We start from the raw sequence: 18,690 nt of genomic DNA on the forward strand, positions 1-18,690 counted from the left end.
CACTAGGAAAACTACAAATATAGGTTCAGAGCTGTTAAGTAACTTGCCTAAAATCTTTGAGCTAGTAAGTTGCAGAGCTGATAGTCAGGTTTAGGACTTGGTGACATCATAGAGCATGAACCTTCACTTTATCTGTAAATAGAGGTAAATGATACCAACCTACTTGAGAATTTTTGTATGAATTTAAGGAAATAATGTTTATAAAATGTTTAGCATATTAATTGCTTCTCAATATGTGATAAATTGTTCTGATGAGTATCATTTAGTTCATTCAATCTTAGTTATCACAAACGATAAGGGTGAGAACGGAAAATGTAGTGGTTAGAGGTATCAGCTGGTACTTTTCAAGGTGATAGAAGTATTTTACATAGGGTAGGATAAAAAACCAACCTATTTCTTTTTTTTTTTTTTTTTTTTTTTTTTTTTTTTTTTTTTTTTTTTTGAGATGGAGTCTCGCTCTGTCGCCCAGGCTGGAGTGCAGTGGCGCGATCTCGGCTCACTGCAAGCTCCACCTCCTGGGTTCACGCCATTCTCCTGCCTCAGCCTCCTGAGTAGCTGGGACTACAGGCGCCTGCCACCACGCCCGGCTAATTTTTTTTTTGTATTTTTAGTAGAGACGGGCTTTCACCAAGTTAGCCAGGATGGTCTCAATCTCCTGACCTCGTGATCTGCCCGCCTCGTCCTCCCAAAGTGCTGGGATTACAGGCGTGAGCCTCCGCACCCGGCCCAACCTATTTCTTTTAACCTATTATTCCATTGCTAAAGGAACTTAATTTTACACTAAGACTATCTTTATTGTCTTCTAAAATTCAATAGGATCTTGGTTCAAGATTAAGGTACATTTCAACTACCCATTTAGATGTTACCCTTTTAGATGGTAGTCTTCTAACTTCCACTCAGTTTGTAAAAATAAAGGCTGACAAGTCACCAAAATAACTTTTCAGAAATACCTGATGTAATATTACATAGTTAATTTCAGAATATACCAACAATAATACTGTGCCAAAATAATATCTTTCATTAACACATGGACTTTAACTATACTTAAATTTAAAACTTTGTATTTAGGTTGGGAAAATAATTCTCTACAAATTTAGAATAAAATAGATCTGGGAATAGATTGTAAGCATTTCATTTGATGGCAAGCACAATATGAGTGACCAGTAATTGAGCACCTACTAAAAATATTAAAGCAAGATTAGATATCAGATTGCCTAATAGATTTATATATTGCCTAATAGAGTACCTTCATGAGAACTAATAGCATTGTATTCCCAGTAAGCCATACTTGGAATGTTATTCTTAGTACTAGGTTATGCAGAATGGTAACTACGAAAATGTATAAAGGAAAAGATGATCAAGATGATGGAGATTCTGGAAATAATGGTGTTTGACCAAGAATTCTTATTAATAGAATAAGGAGAAGTAGAATATTTATTTTTAAATAATAACTTTCATATAGCAAAGGAAACAGACTTAAGAAAATGTAAATAGAAGTTCCAGAGGCCGGGTGCAGTGGCTCACGCCTGTAATCCTAACACTTTAGGAGGCTGAGGCGGGCAGATCACCTGAGGTCGGGAGTTCGATACCAGCCTGACCAACGTGGAGAGACCCCGTCTCTACTAAAAATTCAAAAAATTAGCCAGGCATGGTGGCGCATGCCTGTAATCCCAGCTACTCTGGAGGCTGAGGCAGGAGAATCGCTTGAACCCAGGAGGTGGAGCTTGCGGTGAGCCGAGATTGTGCCATCACACTCCAGCTTGGGCAACAAGAGCGAAACTCTGTCTCAAAAAAAAAAAAAAAAAAAAAAGTAGTTCCTGAAGTTCAGATTTGCACTTTCTAGTGAAGGATGCAAAGCAATGGAGTTGGCTGCCTGAGGAAGCCAGAGAGCTCCCTTCACCAGAGTTATTTGCAAGAGGCAGAGCCACCATTTGTGTGAAATGCCTTGGATGAATTTTGTGCTAAAGGGAAGATCAGAGCAGTGACTGCTGGAGTACCTCACATTTCTGAAACTATAGCTTTAGTACTCAGCCTGATAATTGATAAAGGTTTGTAAACCGTAGTTTTCTTTATATTTCACTGAAGAGAAATAACAAACTATGGGTTGTTGGACATGAATAGGGAGTTAAATGTGATAATGGTGTTTGGTACATTGGGCCCTGCCTGCTTTAAGGCTTAAATTTTTCATTCTTTTCCTGTCATTTTTATATTTCTTAACTCTCATTAAGAGGGTGAAAACATCAGCAAACAACTATTTTTGTATCATTTGATATAAAAATTTTTTCTTATATCAAGCATTTCTTATAATTATCTCTCCTACCACTCCAAGTTTTAGTACTTTTTTGTGGCATCAATCTGGCCTGTATTTTAGCAATTTGGCATAAAGGATTTTTTTTCCTGATTTTTTTTTTTTTTTTTTTTTTTGAGACAGAGTCTCGCTCTGTCACCAGGCTGGAGTGCAGTGTGCAATCTCGGCTCACTGCAACCTCCACCTCCCGGGTTCAAGTGATTCTTCTGCCTCAGCCTCCTGAGTAGCTGGGACTACAGGCACACGCCACCACGCCCAGCTAATTTTTGTATTTTAAGCAGAGACGGGGTTTCACTGTGTTGGCCAGGATGGTCTTGATCTCTTGACCTCATGATCTGCCCACCTCACCTTCCCAAAGTGCTGGGATTACTGGCGTGAGCCGCTGCACCCGACCCTTTTATTCTGATTTTTTAAAATCTGTATTATAGGTGTCCGTGGCATACTGTATCTGTCTGTATTGTTGGCCAGTCACATACATAAAATATATTGGCCTGTTTTTAGCATTAAAAGCATTCTGGCATTATGATATAATCATTGCTCTCAGAGAAAGAATTCGTTAACTCATCTTATATTAGCCTACCAATTTAAGATGTAAAAATGACATAAACTGAGAGAGTGAAATAGTTAACCACTTGTGATTAGTGCTCATATGTCTTAACCATAAAATATTCTAAAACATACTTAGTTAGCATATTTGGGAAAGTAGTTGCTTTTGCAAAAATAATTTACAGGCATTGACCTGAAAACATATCAATAGGCATAGATAGGCATATGCATTTTTCATTATTAATCATAATTGCTCTACTTCTACCTTTAAAATGTTGTTTCTAACTGGTTTCTTTTTATGGGATATCTTAAAATTTTAAGGGTGTAGGCTAAAGGCAAGATGTTCAAAGAAGTTAATCATGTTAATTTATTTTTTGTTTTATCTTAAAATACTCAGATTTTATAGTGTGTCTGTAACTTTTGCTTGATCATTTTCAATAATGCTCCTTTGCTAATTTCTTTCCTCCTTTTGTTCTATTTGCCCTTTTTTCTTTATACATTAAAAAAGAAGAAAAAGAGGCCACCCCACCTCTCCCCAAAACAAAAAAAATGGTAACAATAAAATGAATTATATGAAATTATTAGTTTTTGTGAATAGTTTTTGAACTTCTGAAGAAATAAAAGTTAAGCTGGTGGCAAGAACCTTTCTTCTTGCATTGGCTCTTTCATTTTTTTCCAAAGACATTTTTGCTTTTTTTTTTTTTTTTCTGTTGATAGCAATTTGAAGAATACCCTCACAATAAGCTAAGTTCCTGATTTTCAGCAAAATCTATCAGTCTATTTAGTTTAATTGAAGTAGGTAAACAAACTCATGTGTTTTGAATAGAAGTATGTTTTATTAACTTAGAGTTATTTGATTGAGACTAATAGCCAACACTGCCTATTTGTGAAGCTCTTTTTAGGTATTTCTCATAGAATTCTCCTGATAAACCTCTGAGGTCATTACTATAATCTATATGAGAAAACGAAGATGTAGAAAAGATAAGTAACATGCCTATGATGTGGTAGAATCTAAACCCAGACTCAGATCTGACTTAAGAGGTTGAGCTCTTACATGCCAGTGCTGTGATATAGTATCTCTTAAGGAAATCTTTGAGCCAACTGACACATTTTGGAACAGAAATATGTTCCCTACTCTGATTTCTGGGCAAGCTTTTGGAATCTATTTAATCTTTAGCAATGGGTTTCAGAGAGGTACACATTTTTAAAAATTATATATTCATTCCTGTACTTAACTATACTATTTCAACAAAGACAATAACCATTACATGATGTTTATAGTAGCTTCATGGCTGAAGCCATCCATTTAGTTAAAATTAACCATAGAACTTGGAGGATATTGTGCTAAATGAAATAAGCCAGACACAGAAAGACAAACACTACATGATCTCACTTATATGTGGAATCTAAAATAGTCAAACTCATAGAAACAGAGTAGTATGGTGGTTGCCAGGAGCAGAGGGTGAGGGAAATGAGGAGATGTTGGTCAAAGGTTACGAAGTTTCAGTTATGCCAGATGAATGGGTTCTGAAGATTTAATGTACAAAACAGTCACTACAATTAACAGTAGTGTATTGTATGCTTGAAATTTGGTAACAAGGTAGATCTTGTGTTCTTTTCCACAAAAATGGAGAAAGAAGAAAGAAAATGGAAACTGTGAGGTGATGGATATGTTAACCTTGATTGTGATTATTTCACAGTGTATACATATATCAAAACATTAAGTTGTACATCTTAAATATATGTGATTCCTGTGTGTCTATACCTCAGTAAAGCAGAAAAAATTCAGGAATAACATTGACTGTAGAAAAAAGTTCCTGATAGAAAACTATGTGAAGCAAGAAATGGAAATATATACTGTATGATGCAATGAAAAGAACTTCAGGTGTACAGCCTAAAGGTCTCACTGAAGCATGGCCATTTACACAACTTTGAGCTAAGTACTCTGAGCCTTAGTTTTTTCATCTATAAAATGGTGAGATTAATTCAAAGCCTTATTATAAGGATTAAATAAGATAACATGCAAAATGCCAGGCACACAATGGAATAAGCATTCATACTCCTTTTTGCTGTTTCAAGTTGTAAACTCATGTGTTTTCAAATGGAAGAGGATCCATAACTTTTATCATTTGGAATTTAATAAGGGTGACTTCTCTCCTACTGTGTTTTTTGTACTATATTCTGATTAAAATACAGATGCAGCTTTTTGATGTTTTCACTGAATTTTCACAAGTGCTTAACCTGCCAAAAATAGCTTGTTTACATTATATTAATGTGTAGATCTTAGTGATGTTAGAGGAAGGACAATGATGAATAGTACTGTATTTGCTTCTAGTGTCATTTAAAAATTAGCTTTTCATTTATGTTAAAGTTTAGATGTCTTGTTTAGATTGTGCTTTACTAAGAAGAGCTTATAATAAAACCCTTGAGTTAGGTATTCAGATGATTTCATGATATCCTGTAGAATCATAAACAATTTTAATATAACTTTAGAAAATATAGTATTTAAAGAAAAAAGATTAGAACCACAATGGGATGTCCCACAGTCCTCCCGAAATTTTCTGTGATACTGGAATGAAAATATTATGTTATGTCAGCCATGCATTTTGAAACAGTTGTTTAGTAATAAGGTTTTGGATCTGATTTTTCTTTTGTCTTCAATTACCATTTTTTTCTCTTCTGTCATAAAATGTTTTGTTTAAATAAAATGTGCTGGATGAGGTACATAAAAAGAGATTATCTTAGAGCTGCTCTGGAGGGATGGGAGACTATAATTCTTCAATATATTTTCTTCTAAAGGGGAATTGTTTTACTCAGAGCTTCAGAAACCAAGATAATCTGTTATAAAACTTACTATATTTGGTTATATATCATAATAATTTTCTCATATGTTAATGAAACCTGAGGGTTTTTTTCCATTTAGGTATATGAGGTGAGTTTTTAATTATAAAATGAGACATTTAATTTATAGGAGTCAAGTATAGGGTTTAAATTTTCTCTGTGATAGAAGGCAAAGGGAGAAAGGCTCTGAACTCAGAGCCAGAGGCCTGCATTCCAGTTCTGGCTCTTCCACTAGCTCATTTTATTAATCAAGTCACTCCACCCAGTTGGTTGTCAGTGAGTAGCAAAGGTTGAACTAGGTTGGATTTTTAATTTCTGTGGCTTGAGGGCTACAGAGGTTGAAGAAAGTGAGGAAGAGAAAGCCAAAGGGGTACTGCTCACAAATGTGTAAAAACACCCACTTTAACCTGGGCCCATATATTTTATATAGGAATTCTACGTGAGATTTCATTTGAAACAAGAGTGCTGAATTTATCCTCAATAAATAATAAAAAAATATAAATCTGCTCTGTTAGATTTATCTCCAGTTCCCCTGCAGTTCTGAGATTTACGATACCTGTATTCCTTACCCTCATTACTAGGTACCACAGTGAGGGGCAGTCGGGCTTGTGAATCAGACCTGTGTTCTAGCCCAAGCAGTGGCACTAGTTACTTGAGCAAGTGATAGCCTCTTAGTTTGACTAACTGTTCTTTACAAAATCTTCCTGTTTTATAATCTGTGGTTCCAGGCTACTATGGGCCCAGGTTTTTTGTTGTTGTTGTTTTTGTTGTTGTTTGTAGTAGAACTACAGATATTAAAGTGGAACTTTTTTTAAACAAGGATAATTGGTAAAGTTCAGTATTGATAATAATACATGACTCCCATGGGCACCAAGGTTGTCTGTAATCTTCATAGAGAATAAGAGCTGAGGCTGGGTGCAGTGGCTCATGCCTGTAATCCCAGCACTTTGAGAGGCCAAGGTGTGTGGATCACTTGAGATCAGGAGTTCGAGACCAGCCTGGCTAACATGGTGAAACCCCGTCTCTACTGAAAATATAAAAAAATTATCTGGGTTTGGTGGTGCGTGCCTGTAATTCCAGCTACTCGGGAGGCTGAGACAGAAGAATAGCTTGAATCCGGGAGGTGGAGGTTGCACCGAGCCAAGATTGCACCACTGCATTCCAGCCTGGGTGACAGAGCAAGACTCAGTCTCCCTTCCCCCCACCCCCGGCAAAAAAAAAGAAAAGAAAAGCTGATTCAGCTTTCAATTTTTAGCTACTCTAACATAGAAGAATATTAGTATAGTTAATCTAAAAATAGACTTGTTTTTAAAGATATTTTAAGTTTTACTCTTATTAAAGTCCATTACATGTTTTGGGAAAGCAGATTTGTCTTTATGATGACTGCTTAGGTTTTATATGAAAATCAGTTTACACTTCCATACATACAAGCTAAACACCTCAGGCAAAAGGTGGCTTGGAAATTCACAGAATAAGTGGTTCATGTATGAATCACTGAAGGAGATATGTACTTATTAACATTTCATGGTTCAAAATATCCTCAATTTCAAGGACTATTGCAGAGTACACTGAATTTCATATGTTGATGTATGTATTGTGACTACTATACAAATTCTGTTAAACAAATGATTCAATTTTATTAAATTATACATAACATAGCTATTAGGTGACAGTATTAAGTTTTTCTAAGTTTTTATTTTTTTTTTCATTGAAGAGAATAATTGCCATTCCCATTTCCCACCTCCACCAACCAAATAATGTATCACTGGCTCTTCACAAAGTTATGACTTGGGAAAATGCTGAAAGGAATGGTAATATAAGATAAAGTGGGCTAGGCATGGTGGCTCACACCTGTAATCCCAGAACTTTGAGAAGCCAAGGTGGGTGGATCACCTGAGGTCAGGAGCTCAAAACCAGCCTGGACAACATGATGAAACCCCATCTCTACAAAACTACAAAAATTAGCTAGGCATGATGGCTGGTACCTGTAATCCCAGCTGCTCAGGAGGCTGAGGGGGGAGAATCACTTGAACCTGGAAGGCGGAGGTTGCCTTGAGCCGAGATTGCACCATTGCACTCCAGCCTGGGTGACAGAGCAAGACTCCATATCAATTTAAAAAAAAAAAAAAAGGCAAGGCGATTCATTAAGTAAAAATGAACATATAGCTGGAGCTGAGGTAAGTATCTAAGTATTTTCAGCAAATAGAGCCCCCCCAAATTTCCATAGAGAGTTGGATCAGCATTTACATCTTAGGGGTAGAAGCAGAGGAAGAAATGTCCCAAATTTCCAAACTCAAACTTCCTGAGGTTAGAATTCTTTTCCAGGCTGCTCTGATACTTAGGAGTAGGAAGTGTCATTTGCCTAGCCTAGGGTTTCTCAACTTCAACACTGCTGGCATTAGGACTGGATAATTTTTTGTTGTGTGGGCTGTCCTGTGCATTGTAGGATATTTAGCAGCATCCTTGGCCTCTACCCATTAGAGGGAATAACAACTCCTTCCAGGGATTGGCTGATGCCCCCAGCCGAGGCAGAATAGCTCGCACTTGAGAACTCCTTCCTTAAAGGACTGGTTTGTATGCTTAGCTGCATTTCACCTTACTATTTGTGGAACACAGAACCTGACTTCTATTTAAGTGTGTTTCATACTTCCTTCTGAAGTGTGTTCCAAGTGACCAATTTATGATGAACTTTTATAACATGGCTCATTTATAAATGGGGAATATGTAGTTTTGTCTGTGTTCTCACTCCAGATACAGTATACAGTAATGAGAGATTGAAGATGATATGCAGGAAAAACGCAGTTGTAACTTGTCAAACGCACATTATAGATGAAGTTGTGTATCTCCTTTTTGCATTGGTTTTTGTCTTTTGTTGTTTTCAAAATACCACTTCATTTATGTTTGGCGTCAATGATTATTGCGGTTTTGTATCTTTTCATTAAGAAGGAGCAATAAACTAGTAAATATTAGTATAAAAGCTCATATTGAATATTAGTTATTTAGTTTTATAAAACCTATCTGATAACATGGGTGAGGTAAGCAAAAGTCTTTTTTTAATATTTGAAGAGATTTATTCTGAGTCAAATATGAGTGATCATGGCCCATGACACAGCCCTCAGGAGGTCCTAAGAAAAATGTGCCCAAGGTGGTCGGGGTGCACCTTGGTTTTATATACTTTAGGGAGACGTGAGACTTCAATCAAATACATTTAAGAAATACATTGGTTTGGTCAAGACGGGACAACTTGAAGCGGGGCTTCTAGCTTACAGGTAGATTTTTAAAAATTTTCTGGTGCCAAAATCTGAGTCCCAATAAAATGGTTCTGAATCTCAGAATCTTAGGCGAAGATGACATTGGACAGTTCCCGTTTATGAAAATTATTGCAGATCTTGTAAAGAATCTTGCCTGTGAGTCAGAAAGAAAATGGCCCTGGTTTGGACTCTTCCTCTAATTAGCTCTGTGACTTGGGAAAATCACTTCACCTCTCTTGGTTTATAGACTCATCTGTCGAATCTAGAAGGATGGATTAGATGGCCTTCCAGAACTGTGCCAGCTATAATGTAGTGTCAGATTTTTTTTTAAATGTTTGTAAACTATGAAATTAAAATTATTTTTTTGAGTTGTAAATCTCTTACAGAGTACTGAGACCTAAAGGAAGAAGATAGGCTAGAAGAGGAATAAAGTATAAATTTCATTCAAAGATGACTGAAAATAAACTGATCTATTAAATCAAGCTGTGTGTTAAATAAAGAGGAAAGAAGTACCCATTCTGTGCTAAAAATTACTAGCCATATACTGTAAGAAGTGATTGTTATGGGTAACCAGATTTGCTCTCAACAGCTCTGCAGGATGAGTATTTAAAAGTTAAAAAGCACAGATTGTGCCTCTGACAATACTGGAACTGAAAACCAAACTATCAGTATCTTTTTTTTTTTTTTTTTTTTTGAGACGGAGTCTCGCTCTTTCGCCCAGGCCGGAGTGCCGTGGCACTGTCTGGGCTCACTGCAAGCTCCGCCTCCCGGGTTCACGCCATTCTCCTGCCTCAGTCTCCCGAGTAGCTGGGACTACAGGCGCCCGCCACCGCGCCCAGCTAATTTTTTGTATTTTTAGTAGAGACAGGGTTTCACCGTGTTAGCCAGGATGGTCTCGATCTCCAGACCTCGTGATCCGCCCGCCTCGGCCTCCCAAAGTGCTGGGATTACAGGCGTGAGCCACCGCGCCCGGCCGTCAGTATCTTTTTTACTTTTTTTTAGCTTCTACTTTATATAGACAGATTAAAGACATCAAGTTATGAGTTATGTGAAAGAAATCTCATGGTTGGTCATCTCTATAAAACCATTTACTTGGATCTGGTTAGTTCAGTTCGTGAATTCTTTAAACACAATAGATAGAAATAGATTTTCAAATAGCATTGTCGTTTTTATTATGTAAATCCAGCTCATTCTCTCAGCAAATACAGTGTCGTATCTCTGTGTATTTTATTAATAAAATAGAGATTTTTAGATGTTCTCCAGCCAATTCTGCAGCCAAATATGGAGAAAAGTAGTATTCCATTCTAATTCCTGAAATAATTACTTCATCTCCTACAGTACCAAATATATTTTCATAGTTTTCAGTTAATATGCAGAGTTTCAAATGTTGTCATTTGTCTTAAAATAGCTACTTTTCACATTTAGCTATAATACTTGAAAATCATTCAGAACACTGACCAGAATAATAATAAATAACTTCTTTCCTGAATACTTTTATGATTTTCTTACTTTTAATTGCTTTGCTAAATTACAGATATAATATCTGATACTTCTAACCATTTTGAGATTGATTGTTAATGAAAGGGATATAGGGAAAGGAAAACTCATCTGGAAGTTGATCTCTAAAAGGCAGTTATTTAATTATACCAGATATATTGTCAGATTTCTGCATTCTCTTCTTTCAGTGATGATAGGCCCCTCAGGATGATCATTAATTTTTGGCTATTGGCTTCTTTCTTTTACATGCAGACTGAGACTTAAAGATTTAAACAGCAGTGTTAGAATGCAAAACCAAAAGATACTACTGTCTTAGAAGTATTAGGGCAAAGTCACAAAGCTTTCCCAAGCTTCAGTATTCTTTATATAAAGTGGAAATAATAGTTCTTTTTTTTTTTTAAGAATACTTTGGAGGATGTCTAAAATGAGAATTATGTTCATGCCAAATTTAAAAATCATTGCTAAATAATAGGATTTGACAAAATTATCTTACCATCTTTGTTTCCATTAGGTAAAATTGCAGTAATTGGATCTATAAAGATTTAAAGAATAGAACTTAGTCTTCTTATTTACTTTTCTATGTTATTAGTAAGGTCAAAGGAAAGCAATATTTTGAGAAAGAAGATTCAAAGATAAAGTAAGGAAGAGAAAAAAATAGGATTAATTTCCAAAATAATGCAAATTATTGTGCTCTGATAATTCAGTTGGAATTTAAACTCCCTACTTAGTGACTCCCTACTTAGTGAAATAGATGCTTTCTTTTTCATAAGCAAAACTGAGAGCTAATTTTTTCTCTCTCTAATAGGGCACATACTTCATAGCTGTGTTAATTCAAAAACATTTAAATAACAGGGTGGCAGTACTCAGTAAGAAACCAGTGTGGCTTTGGCTATATTTTGTTGCTTCTAAGTCCTTTCCAAATATTATCATTAACTATACTCTTTATGCTATTTAATCTGCTTATCCTAATTTCCCTATGCTACTCCTTGAACTGGTAGATATACCCACTCAGTAAGAAAGCAAATAAAAATAAAATAGTTTGAGTCTTACTCTGGTGATCTCTCTATCTTGCATGAAGCTTTCTTTATATGTAAATTGTATTCCTCCCCTATTCCAAACCATTATTTTTTCTGTCTCTAGATGTAAGGTTCTTAACAGTGTTGGAGATTTCATCAGATGGGGACAGACAGCTGGTGAACATTCTTTGGCTCTTCAACCCCTTTTCTTTATTCTACCAAAACACTTTTCCATGACAAATACCTAGAAACATTTAGAAGCCCAAATATTCAAGAAAATTGTCATTATAATGCTTGCTTTTCTGTATGTTTTTACCACATTGTGTCAAGCCATTTGATGAGATGATCTTGCTATTATTTGGAAATAGCTTCCTTTTCTAGAATAAAATTCAATTCTAATCTTACCACTACAAACGATGTTTTTCTATTACCAAGGATCAAAAGAGTTTTAATAGTATCCCTGCCTTTTTCTTTTCTTTTCCCTTCCCTTTGCCTCCCTCTGTTGTAAAAGTTGACGTGTGAATTCCAGGGCAGCTTAAGAGAGATATTATTAAAATAGGGACCATACAATTTTTTTTACTTAAGAAACTTGGAGCCATTTTGAACATGTAAAATCACTACTCTTTGCATATAGGAGGAAGAAGGCACCTACGATCAAACTCTGGAGTTCCGTAGGGGAGGTGATGGCCAGCCAAGACGATCCACTCGGCCAACCCAACAGTTTTACCAACCACCCCGGGCTCGGAACTAATAGGAAAAGGTAAACTTAACATTGTGAAGTGGTTTTCATATAAAGAAAGATGAAATTCATGTTAAGCATATAAGTCCAATTAGTGATTTTTTTTTCTTTGAGACGAAGTTTCACTCTTGTTGCCCAGGCTGGAGTGCAGTGGCATGATCTCGGCTCACTGTAACTTCTGCCTCCCAGGTTCAAGCGATTCTCCTGCCTCAGCTTCCCGAGTAGCTGGGATTACAGGCATCCACCACCATGCCCAGCTGATTTTTTTTTTTTTTTTTTTTGTATTTTTAGTAGCAATGGGGTTTCACCATGTTGGCCAGGCTGGTCTTGAACTCCTGAGCTCAGGTAATCCACCTGCCTTGGCCTCCCAAAGTGCTGGGATTACAGGAGTGAGCCACCATGCCTTTTAATGTGGCTACTAGAAAATTTAAAATTACATATGTCTTGTGATATTTCTGCTGGGCAGTACTGTCCTAGAATGTGATATATCTTTATCTTCCTCAGAGTTCCTTCCCTGGTTAAAAATTAGTTCTGCCATCCTAAGTGAAGAAATTTTTTTCATCTGTTCTAACCCTCAGCTTCTCATGTAGTAGTAGTCTGCCTAGAGTGGAAGTCTAATGCTAATTGACTTCTGAATTACTGTAGCCAGCCAATGTAGCACCTTTTTCCTTTTATCACTGGCTTGTTTTGTGTCCCTAATGCAAGGTCATCAAGTAAACAGTCCTGACCTACTGTCCATAGTGTCACAGAAGAGCTACTTCTTGACTCTAGGTATTTTTCTTACGGCATGGAATAACTGGTTTGTCATTTAGTGCCCATGTCTGCTTTTAAGCAGAATCAAAAGAATATGTAAGGACTTTGGCAACTTTGTGTTGTATAAGACAGAACTTATACTTATAAAATAAGCTCAGTGTGCTTATAATTAAAGCAATTTTAAAGGTGAATGAAAACTGAGAATTCTCTCTTAGCTTTGCCATATATGACAAACCCACAGCTAGACTCATACTGAACAGGGGAAAAACTGCAAGCCTTTCCTCTAAGATCTGGAACAAGACAAAGATGTCCATTTTTACCACTTGTATTCAACATAGTTGAATAAAATAGAAGTACTAGCTAGAGCAATTAAACAAGAGAAAGAAATAAAGAACATCCAAATTGGAAAGGAAGAGTCAAATTATTCTTGTTTGCAGAGGATATGATCTTATATTTAGAAAAACCTAGAGTTTACCAAAAAAACTATTAAAACTGACAAACAAATTCAGTAAAGTTGCAGGATACAAAATCAACATACAAAAATGCTACTATTTCTATATGTCAACCGCAATTGTTTTTTTTCCCCCCTTTTCTTCTTCTTTTTTGAGACAGAGTCTGGCTCTGTCACTCAGGCTGGAGTGCAGTGGCACCATCTGAGCTCACTGCAGCCTCTGCCTTCTGGGCTCAAGACGTCCTGCCATCTCAGCCTCCCTAGTAGCTGGGACCACAAGTGCACACCACCATGCCTAGCTGATTTTTGTATTTTTTGTGGAGATGGGGTTTTGCCATGTTGCCCAGGTTGGTCTCAAACTCCTGAGCTCAAGCAATCTGCCTGCCTCAGCCTCCCAAAGTGCTGGGATTAAAGGCATGAGAGCCACTGTGCCCGGCCTCAACAGCAAACAATCTGAAAAGGAAACCAAGAAAGTAATCCCAATTAAAATAGCTACAAATACAATAAAACACCTAGGAATAAATTTAACCAAAGAAGTGAAAGATCTCTACAATGAAAACTGTAAAACATTGATAAAAGAAATTGAAGAGGACACACCAAAAAACTGAAAAGATACTCCATGTTCATGGATTAGAAGAATCGATAGTGTTAAAATGACAGTACTACCCAAAGCAATCTACAGATTTAATGAAATCTCTATTAAAATACTAAGGACATCCTTCATATGAATAGAAAAAATAATTCTAAAATTTATATGGAACCACAAAAGTCCCAGAAAAGCCAAAGTTATCCTGAGCATAAAGAAGAAAGCTGGAGGCATCAGACTACCTAATTTCAGATTATACTACAAAGCCGTAGTAAACAAAATAGCATAGTACTGACATAAAAACAAACAGACCAATGGAACAGAATGGAGAACCCAGAAATAAAGCTCTATATTTACAGCCAACTCATTTTTGACATAGGTGCCAAGAACATACATTGGAGAGATGATAGTCTCTCCAATAAATGAACCTGGGAAAACTGGATATCCGTATATGGATGAATGAAACTAGATTCCTACTCTCATCATAAGCAAAAATCAAAATGGATTAAATACTTAAATCTAAGACTTGAAACTATGACACTCGTAGATGACAACACTGGAGAAACAGTCTGGGACATTGGTCTGGGCAAAAACTTTTTGGGTAAGACCTCAAAAGCACAGGCAACCAAAGCAAAAATGAACAAATGGAATAACATCAGTTAAAAAGATCCTGCATAGCAAAGGAAACAGTCAACAAAGTTAAGAGACCACCCACAGAATGGGAGAAGATATTTTCAAACTATCCATCTGACAAGCGCTTAATAACCAGAATATATAAGCTCAAACAACTCAAGAAAAAAAATAATAATCTGATTTTTTAAATGGGCAAAAGACTTGAATAGGCATTTCTCAATAGAAGACATACAGATGGCCAACAGGTATATGAAAAAATACTCAACATCATTAATCATCAGAGAAATGCAAATCAAATACAATGAGATATCACCTTACCTCAGTTAAAATGACTTTTATCCAAAAGAAAGGCAGTAATGAATGCTAGCAAGGATGTGGAGAAAGGAGAACCCTTTTACATTGTTGGTGGAGATGTAAATTAGCACAGCCACTATGGAGAAGAGTAAGTTGGTTCCTAAAAAAACTGAAAATAGAACCACCATATGATCCAGCAATTCCACTACTGTGTATTTATCCAAAGGAAAGGAAATCAGGGTGTTTTATTTCTTTTTAATTGCTTCAAACAAAGTTTTAAATTGTGGTCAAAGATTGTCAATGCCCTCATTGCTGGAAGGCAGCCATTGTTTAATAGTGGACTCAATTTCTTCAGGGCTGTTGAAGGCAGGTAGGATCTAGCAGAGCTAGAAGTAGAGAGGAGGCAGTGAACATGAATAAGGGTGCAGCCAGATGAGGGGAACTCTTAGTCCCCTTGACCCTTCTTTAGTTTCTTTCATATATTTTATATACTAGGGTTCCATGGGAAATTTCCTTTGAAAAATAATATATTGCTTAAAACTAAATTGTAAACCATTACCGTATGGTAACTGTAGCTTATCCATATCAAATAACAATGCACACAGTTCCTAATCAACTTAAACATCACAATTTTAGTGGTTTTCTATGTTCCCTGAGTTAAAACTTCCATCTTGACAAAATGCTTGCTTTGGATTGTACTGTTAACAGGAAATATATGATGCAGATATTTTGGATTCCTGACATTGATAAAAAAAAAATTGGTGGGGGACAGTGCCATGATGGTATCATTTTAAAACTCTCACTACAAAATTCACCCTAAAAAATAAGACATGTAATCTTGTTTGAAGAAAATTTTACTTAGTTTTGCATTGTAATTCAAGCATATGTTATGAAAGACTATGAAGTAGAATGAAATATCTCTTTGACATACTATCTTTGAATGGGAGGTTCAAAAATAATAATGTTCTGCTCTTGTTACATAATGGAATATATTCTTGAGATAAAAGATATTTGTTTCCTCATTCCTGGTTTGTATTAACTTAAACATCTAAAAAAAGATAAACATTGTAGCCAGCCATTTGACTTCCAGCAAATATAAGCATGAATTCTAATATATGCTGAAATTTTCTAAGGTTTTGTTATCTGAAATTATCAAGGTAGTGAAAAACACTTAAGGTGCTATTATCACTTTTAAAAAACATAATTTCACAGTCATAGGTTTTCTTTTTATGTTTTGAGTACTTCACTAGGTGATGAATGACACATGGTAGCTGTTCAGTAAGTGTTTATTAAATCAGTATGTTTTGATAAAGTTTTATATTGTAATTTGCACATTCTTTGATTATCCTAAAACTTTTTTTCAAGGCCCCCACAGATCCCCTTCCCCCAACCCTCTACACACTTATACTTCCTCATTGTGGTGAGAGAATTGGATTCCACTTGAGCCGAATACTAAGGACATCTTCAATGACAGAGCAGGAGATACCTAGGAATCAGGGCTAGGTGAGAGAAGGTCTTGGGGAGCATGTGGAAAAATAGGCCCAAGTCTGAGAAAAAGTGGTGACAAGTCAGATATGAGACTTTAGGGGAGATAGAGCCCAAAACTCCAAACTTCTAGTTCCTGGACACTGTCATAACTGTTAAGACAGCTTGGAAATATGAGCAGATATAAAATAGAGAAATTATACACAGTTCTTTAGTCCAACCAAAACTTTGTGCGTTTGGAGAGGTTTCTGACATGAGTGGAGTCCTAGGAACTAGATACTAATTAGTAGGAGCAGCCCTTAGACATGAAGTTTAAGCTTCACATTCCTGGTGGGGTGGAGTCCTCTGAAGACACTGTATAGGCAGAGGAAAGTTTAAACGAGGGAAGCAGAGTCCATAGCAAGTGGCTCTCAGTGGCTACAATAGAGAATATGAACCAAAACAATGGGTGTTAGAAATATTTTTCGGCGATGAAAACAGCATGGCTTCAAATACATAAGAGTTTGAATTTGTTGTGTTTGATGCTGTCATGAACTTTTGATTAAGAGAGTGATATGATCAAAATTAAGCTTAGGAAATATTGCAGATGGATGTAGGATGGATTATAGCACCAGGAGGGAAAGAATCTAAGAAGCTATTGCACTGGTCCATTCAAACATTGGTTAGAGTTGCATGTCCTGCTGTGAAAAGAGAGATGGCAGAGACCTGTGCAGGAAGCCTTTGTAAGACAGATCAGCAGGAAGCTCCTGCTGCCATGGAGGTCAAGGCTCAATGTGTAAAGCAGTTAAATAAACGCTGACTCACTTGGAACTTCCAGTTTCTTCTTTGTTTGATGAAAGAATGGTATTCCCAGTTTCACGTGTTAGTCAGAAACCTTAAAACCAATAGCTAAGCATAGACTACTACATAGGTACTGTAAACTTATTTTCAAAGTCCTGGTTTTTAACACCATTTTTAACTACTAAAAGATATATTTTTAAATGCTGAAATTTTTTTTGACAATCTGGTCCAGCATCAATGTCAGGAAAATGATCACTATAAAGATAACTGTTACAGAACTCCATGATGCCAGCAGAACAGGCAGCAGGTGAGGATTATAGTACCCGACGCTCTTTATTTTCTAAGCAGGAGACTGTTTACTTCCCAAGACTTACGAGCTGTTTGTATGCAGCCGCAGGAACTCCACTAGTCCCTGCCTAAGCACGCTGTCATGCATGAGGCTAAAATAGGCCTGGAGCATACAAGTCTTCTCTCGCCATTTATCTCAGCTCTTTCTCTTGTCACCACCCAAAGTAGTTTTAACTAGAGTGGTGCCTAATAAATGTGGGGAGCAGGCAGGGGGAGGTGACAGACCAAAATAAATCACCTGTGTGGAGCAACTCAATTCAGAGGCGTTCACAGAAGAACTGGAGGCGGTTAGGATAGGGAAAGACGTGGTTCATAGGCAGACTGCATCTGTTTTTGGTAATCCTCTGTTACAAACAGTTCAGTTAATCCAAATTCCTGAAATCAACATGCCAGCAATAAATGGTATAACAGTGGCAGAGATGTACTTTAACAAAGTCTAAAAAAAAAGTTTATTTTCAAAAAAATTTTGCTTTTTTCTTTCATATTGCTTTATAAAGATTATGTTTACAAATTAGTATCCAAAATTCTAGTCAAGATCTATTTATACAAACACTTCACATTTACAGATAAGTTTCAGCAGAAATGTATCTTGACAAAGTATGGAAAAGTTAATTTGAGGCTTCAATTTCATTTTCTTCATTTCTTTTTAAAGTAGACTCTTTGTGAAGAAACGAGCCAGTGACTGAAACATCCTGTTGGAAACCTGTTGACAGACCTTCCACTTTCTCTTCAGAATAAGTAGCAGCTGTGGTGGATATTATTATTTGAAGAAAGAAAAAGCAGATTTTAGGGTGGAAAAAACAGTCAACTCACACAAAGAATGGGAAAAAATACTGAGTTAAATTAAGCAAATACCTTTTACAAGTGAAAGGAAGAATTTTTCTTCTGCCGTCAATAAAACCATTGTGCTATTATTGTTTTACTGTGTGTTTTATTTGCCTGATGTTATCTTTCTTGTTCATCTGGTATTAACCCCATACTAATTGCCTTGCTATAGAATAGCAATTTCAGCATACTGAAGCCTCCCCCTATAATTACAGAATAAACTGACACAGCTTGCCGCATTTCTTAAAAAAACAGCCTGAAGCCAAATAGCAGTTCTTAGTATGGTAATACCTGCTAAATATGACGGCAAAAAGTATTTAAAACTTGAATATGTTGT

At 36.4% G+C, this 18,690-nt stretch overlaps 1 protein-coding gene across 11 annotated transcripts in view; it reads left to right on the plus strand.

The window, feature by feature from the left end:
• Nucleotides 1–18,442, plus strand: part of TDRD3 (tudor domain containing 3) — a 181,674-nt gene extending 163,232 nt beyond the window's left edge. For 8 of the 11 annotated variants that reach the window (XM_008950652.5, XM_063595787.1, XM_008950653.5 and 5 more), the window contains 2 exons: nucleotides 12,094–12,219; nucleotides 18,181–18,442. In XM_008950652.5, the coding sequence (XP_008948900.4) occupies nucleotides 12,094–12,210 (117 nt within the window). In that variant the 3' untranslated portion in view covers nucleotides 12,211–12,219; nucleotides 18,181–18,442. The remainder of the gene's footprint in view (nucleotides 1–12,093; nucleotides 12,220–18,180) is intronic. The other 3 variants (XM_003825323.6, XM_063595788.1, XM_055096831.2) reach the window with 1 other exon arrangement.
• Nucleotides 18,443–18,690: the final 248 nt, after the last annotated feature.

The sequence above is a fragment of the Pan paniscus genome, chromosome 14 (genome assembly GCF_029289425.2).
Source record: "Pan paniscus chromosome 14, NHGRI_mPanPan1-v2.0_pri, whole genome shotgun sequence".
Lineage (NCBI taxonomy): Eukaryota > Metazoa > Chordata > Mammalia > Primates > Hominidae > Pan > Pan paniscus.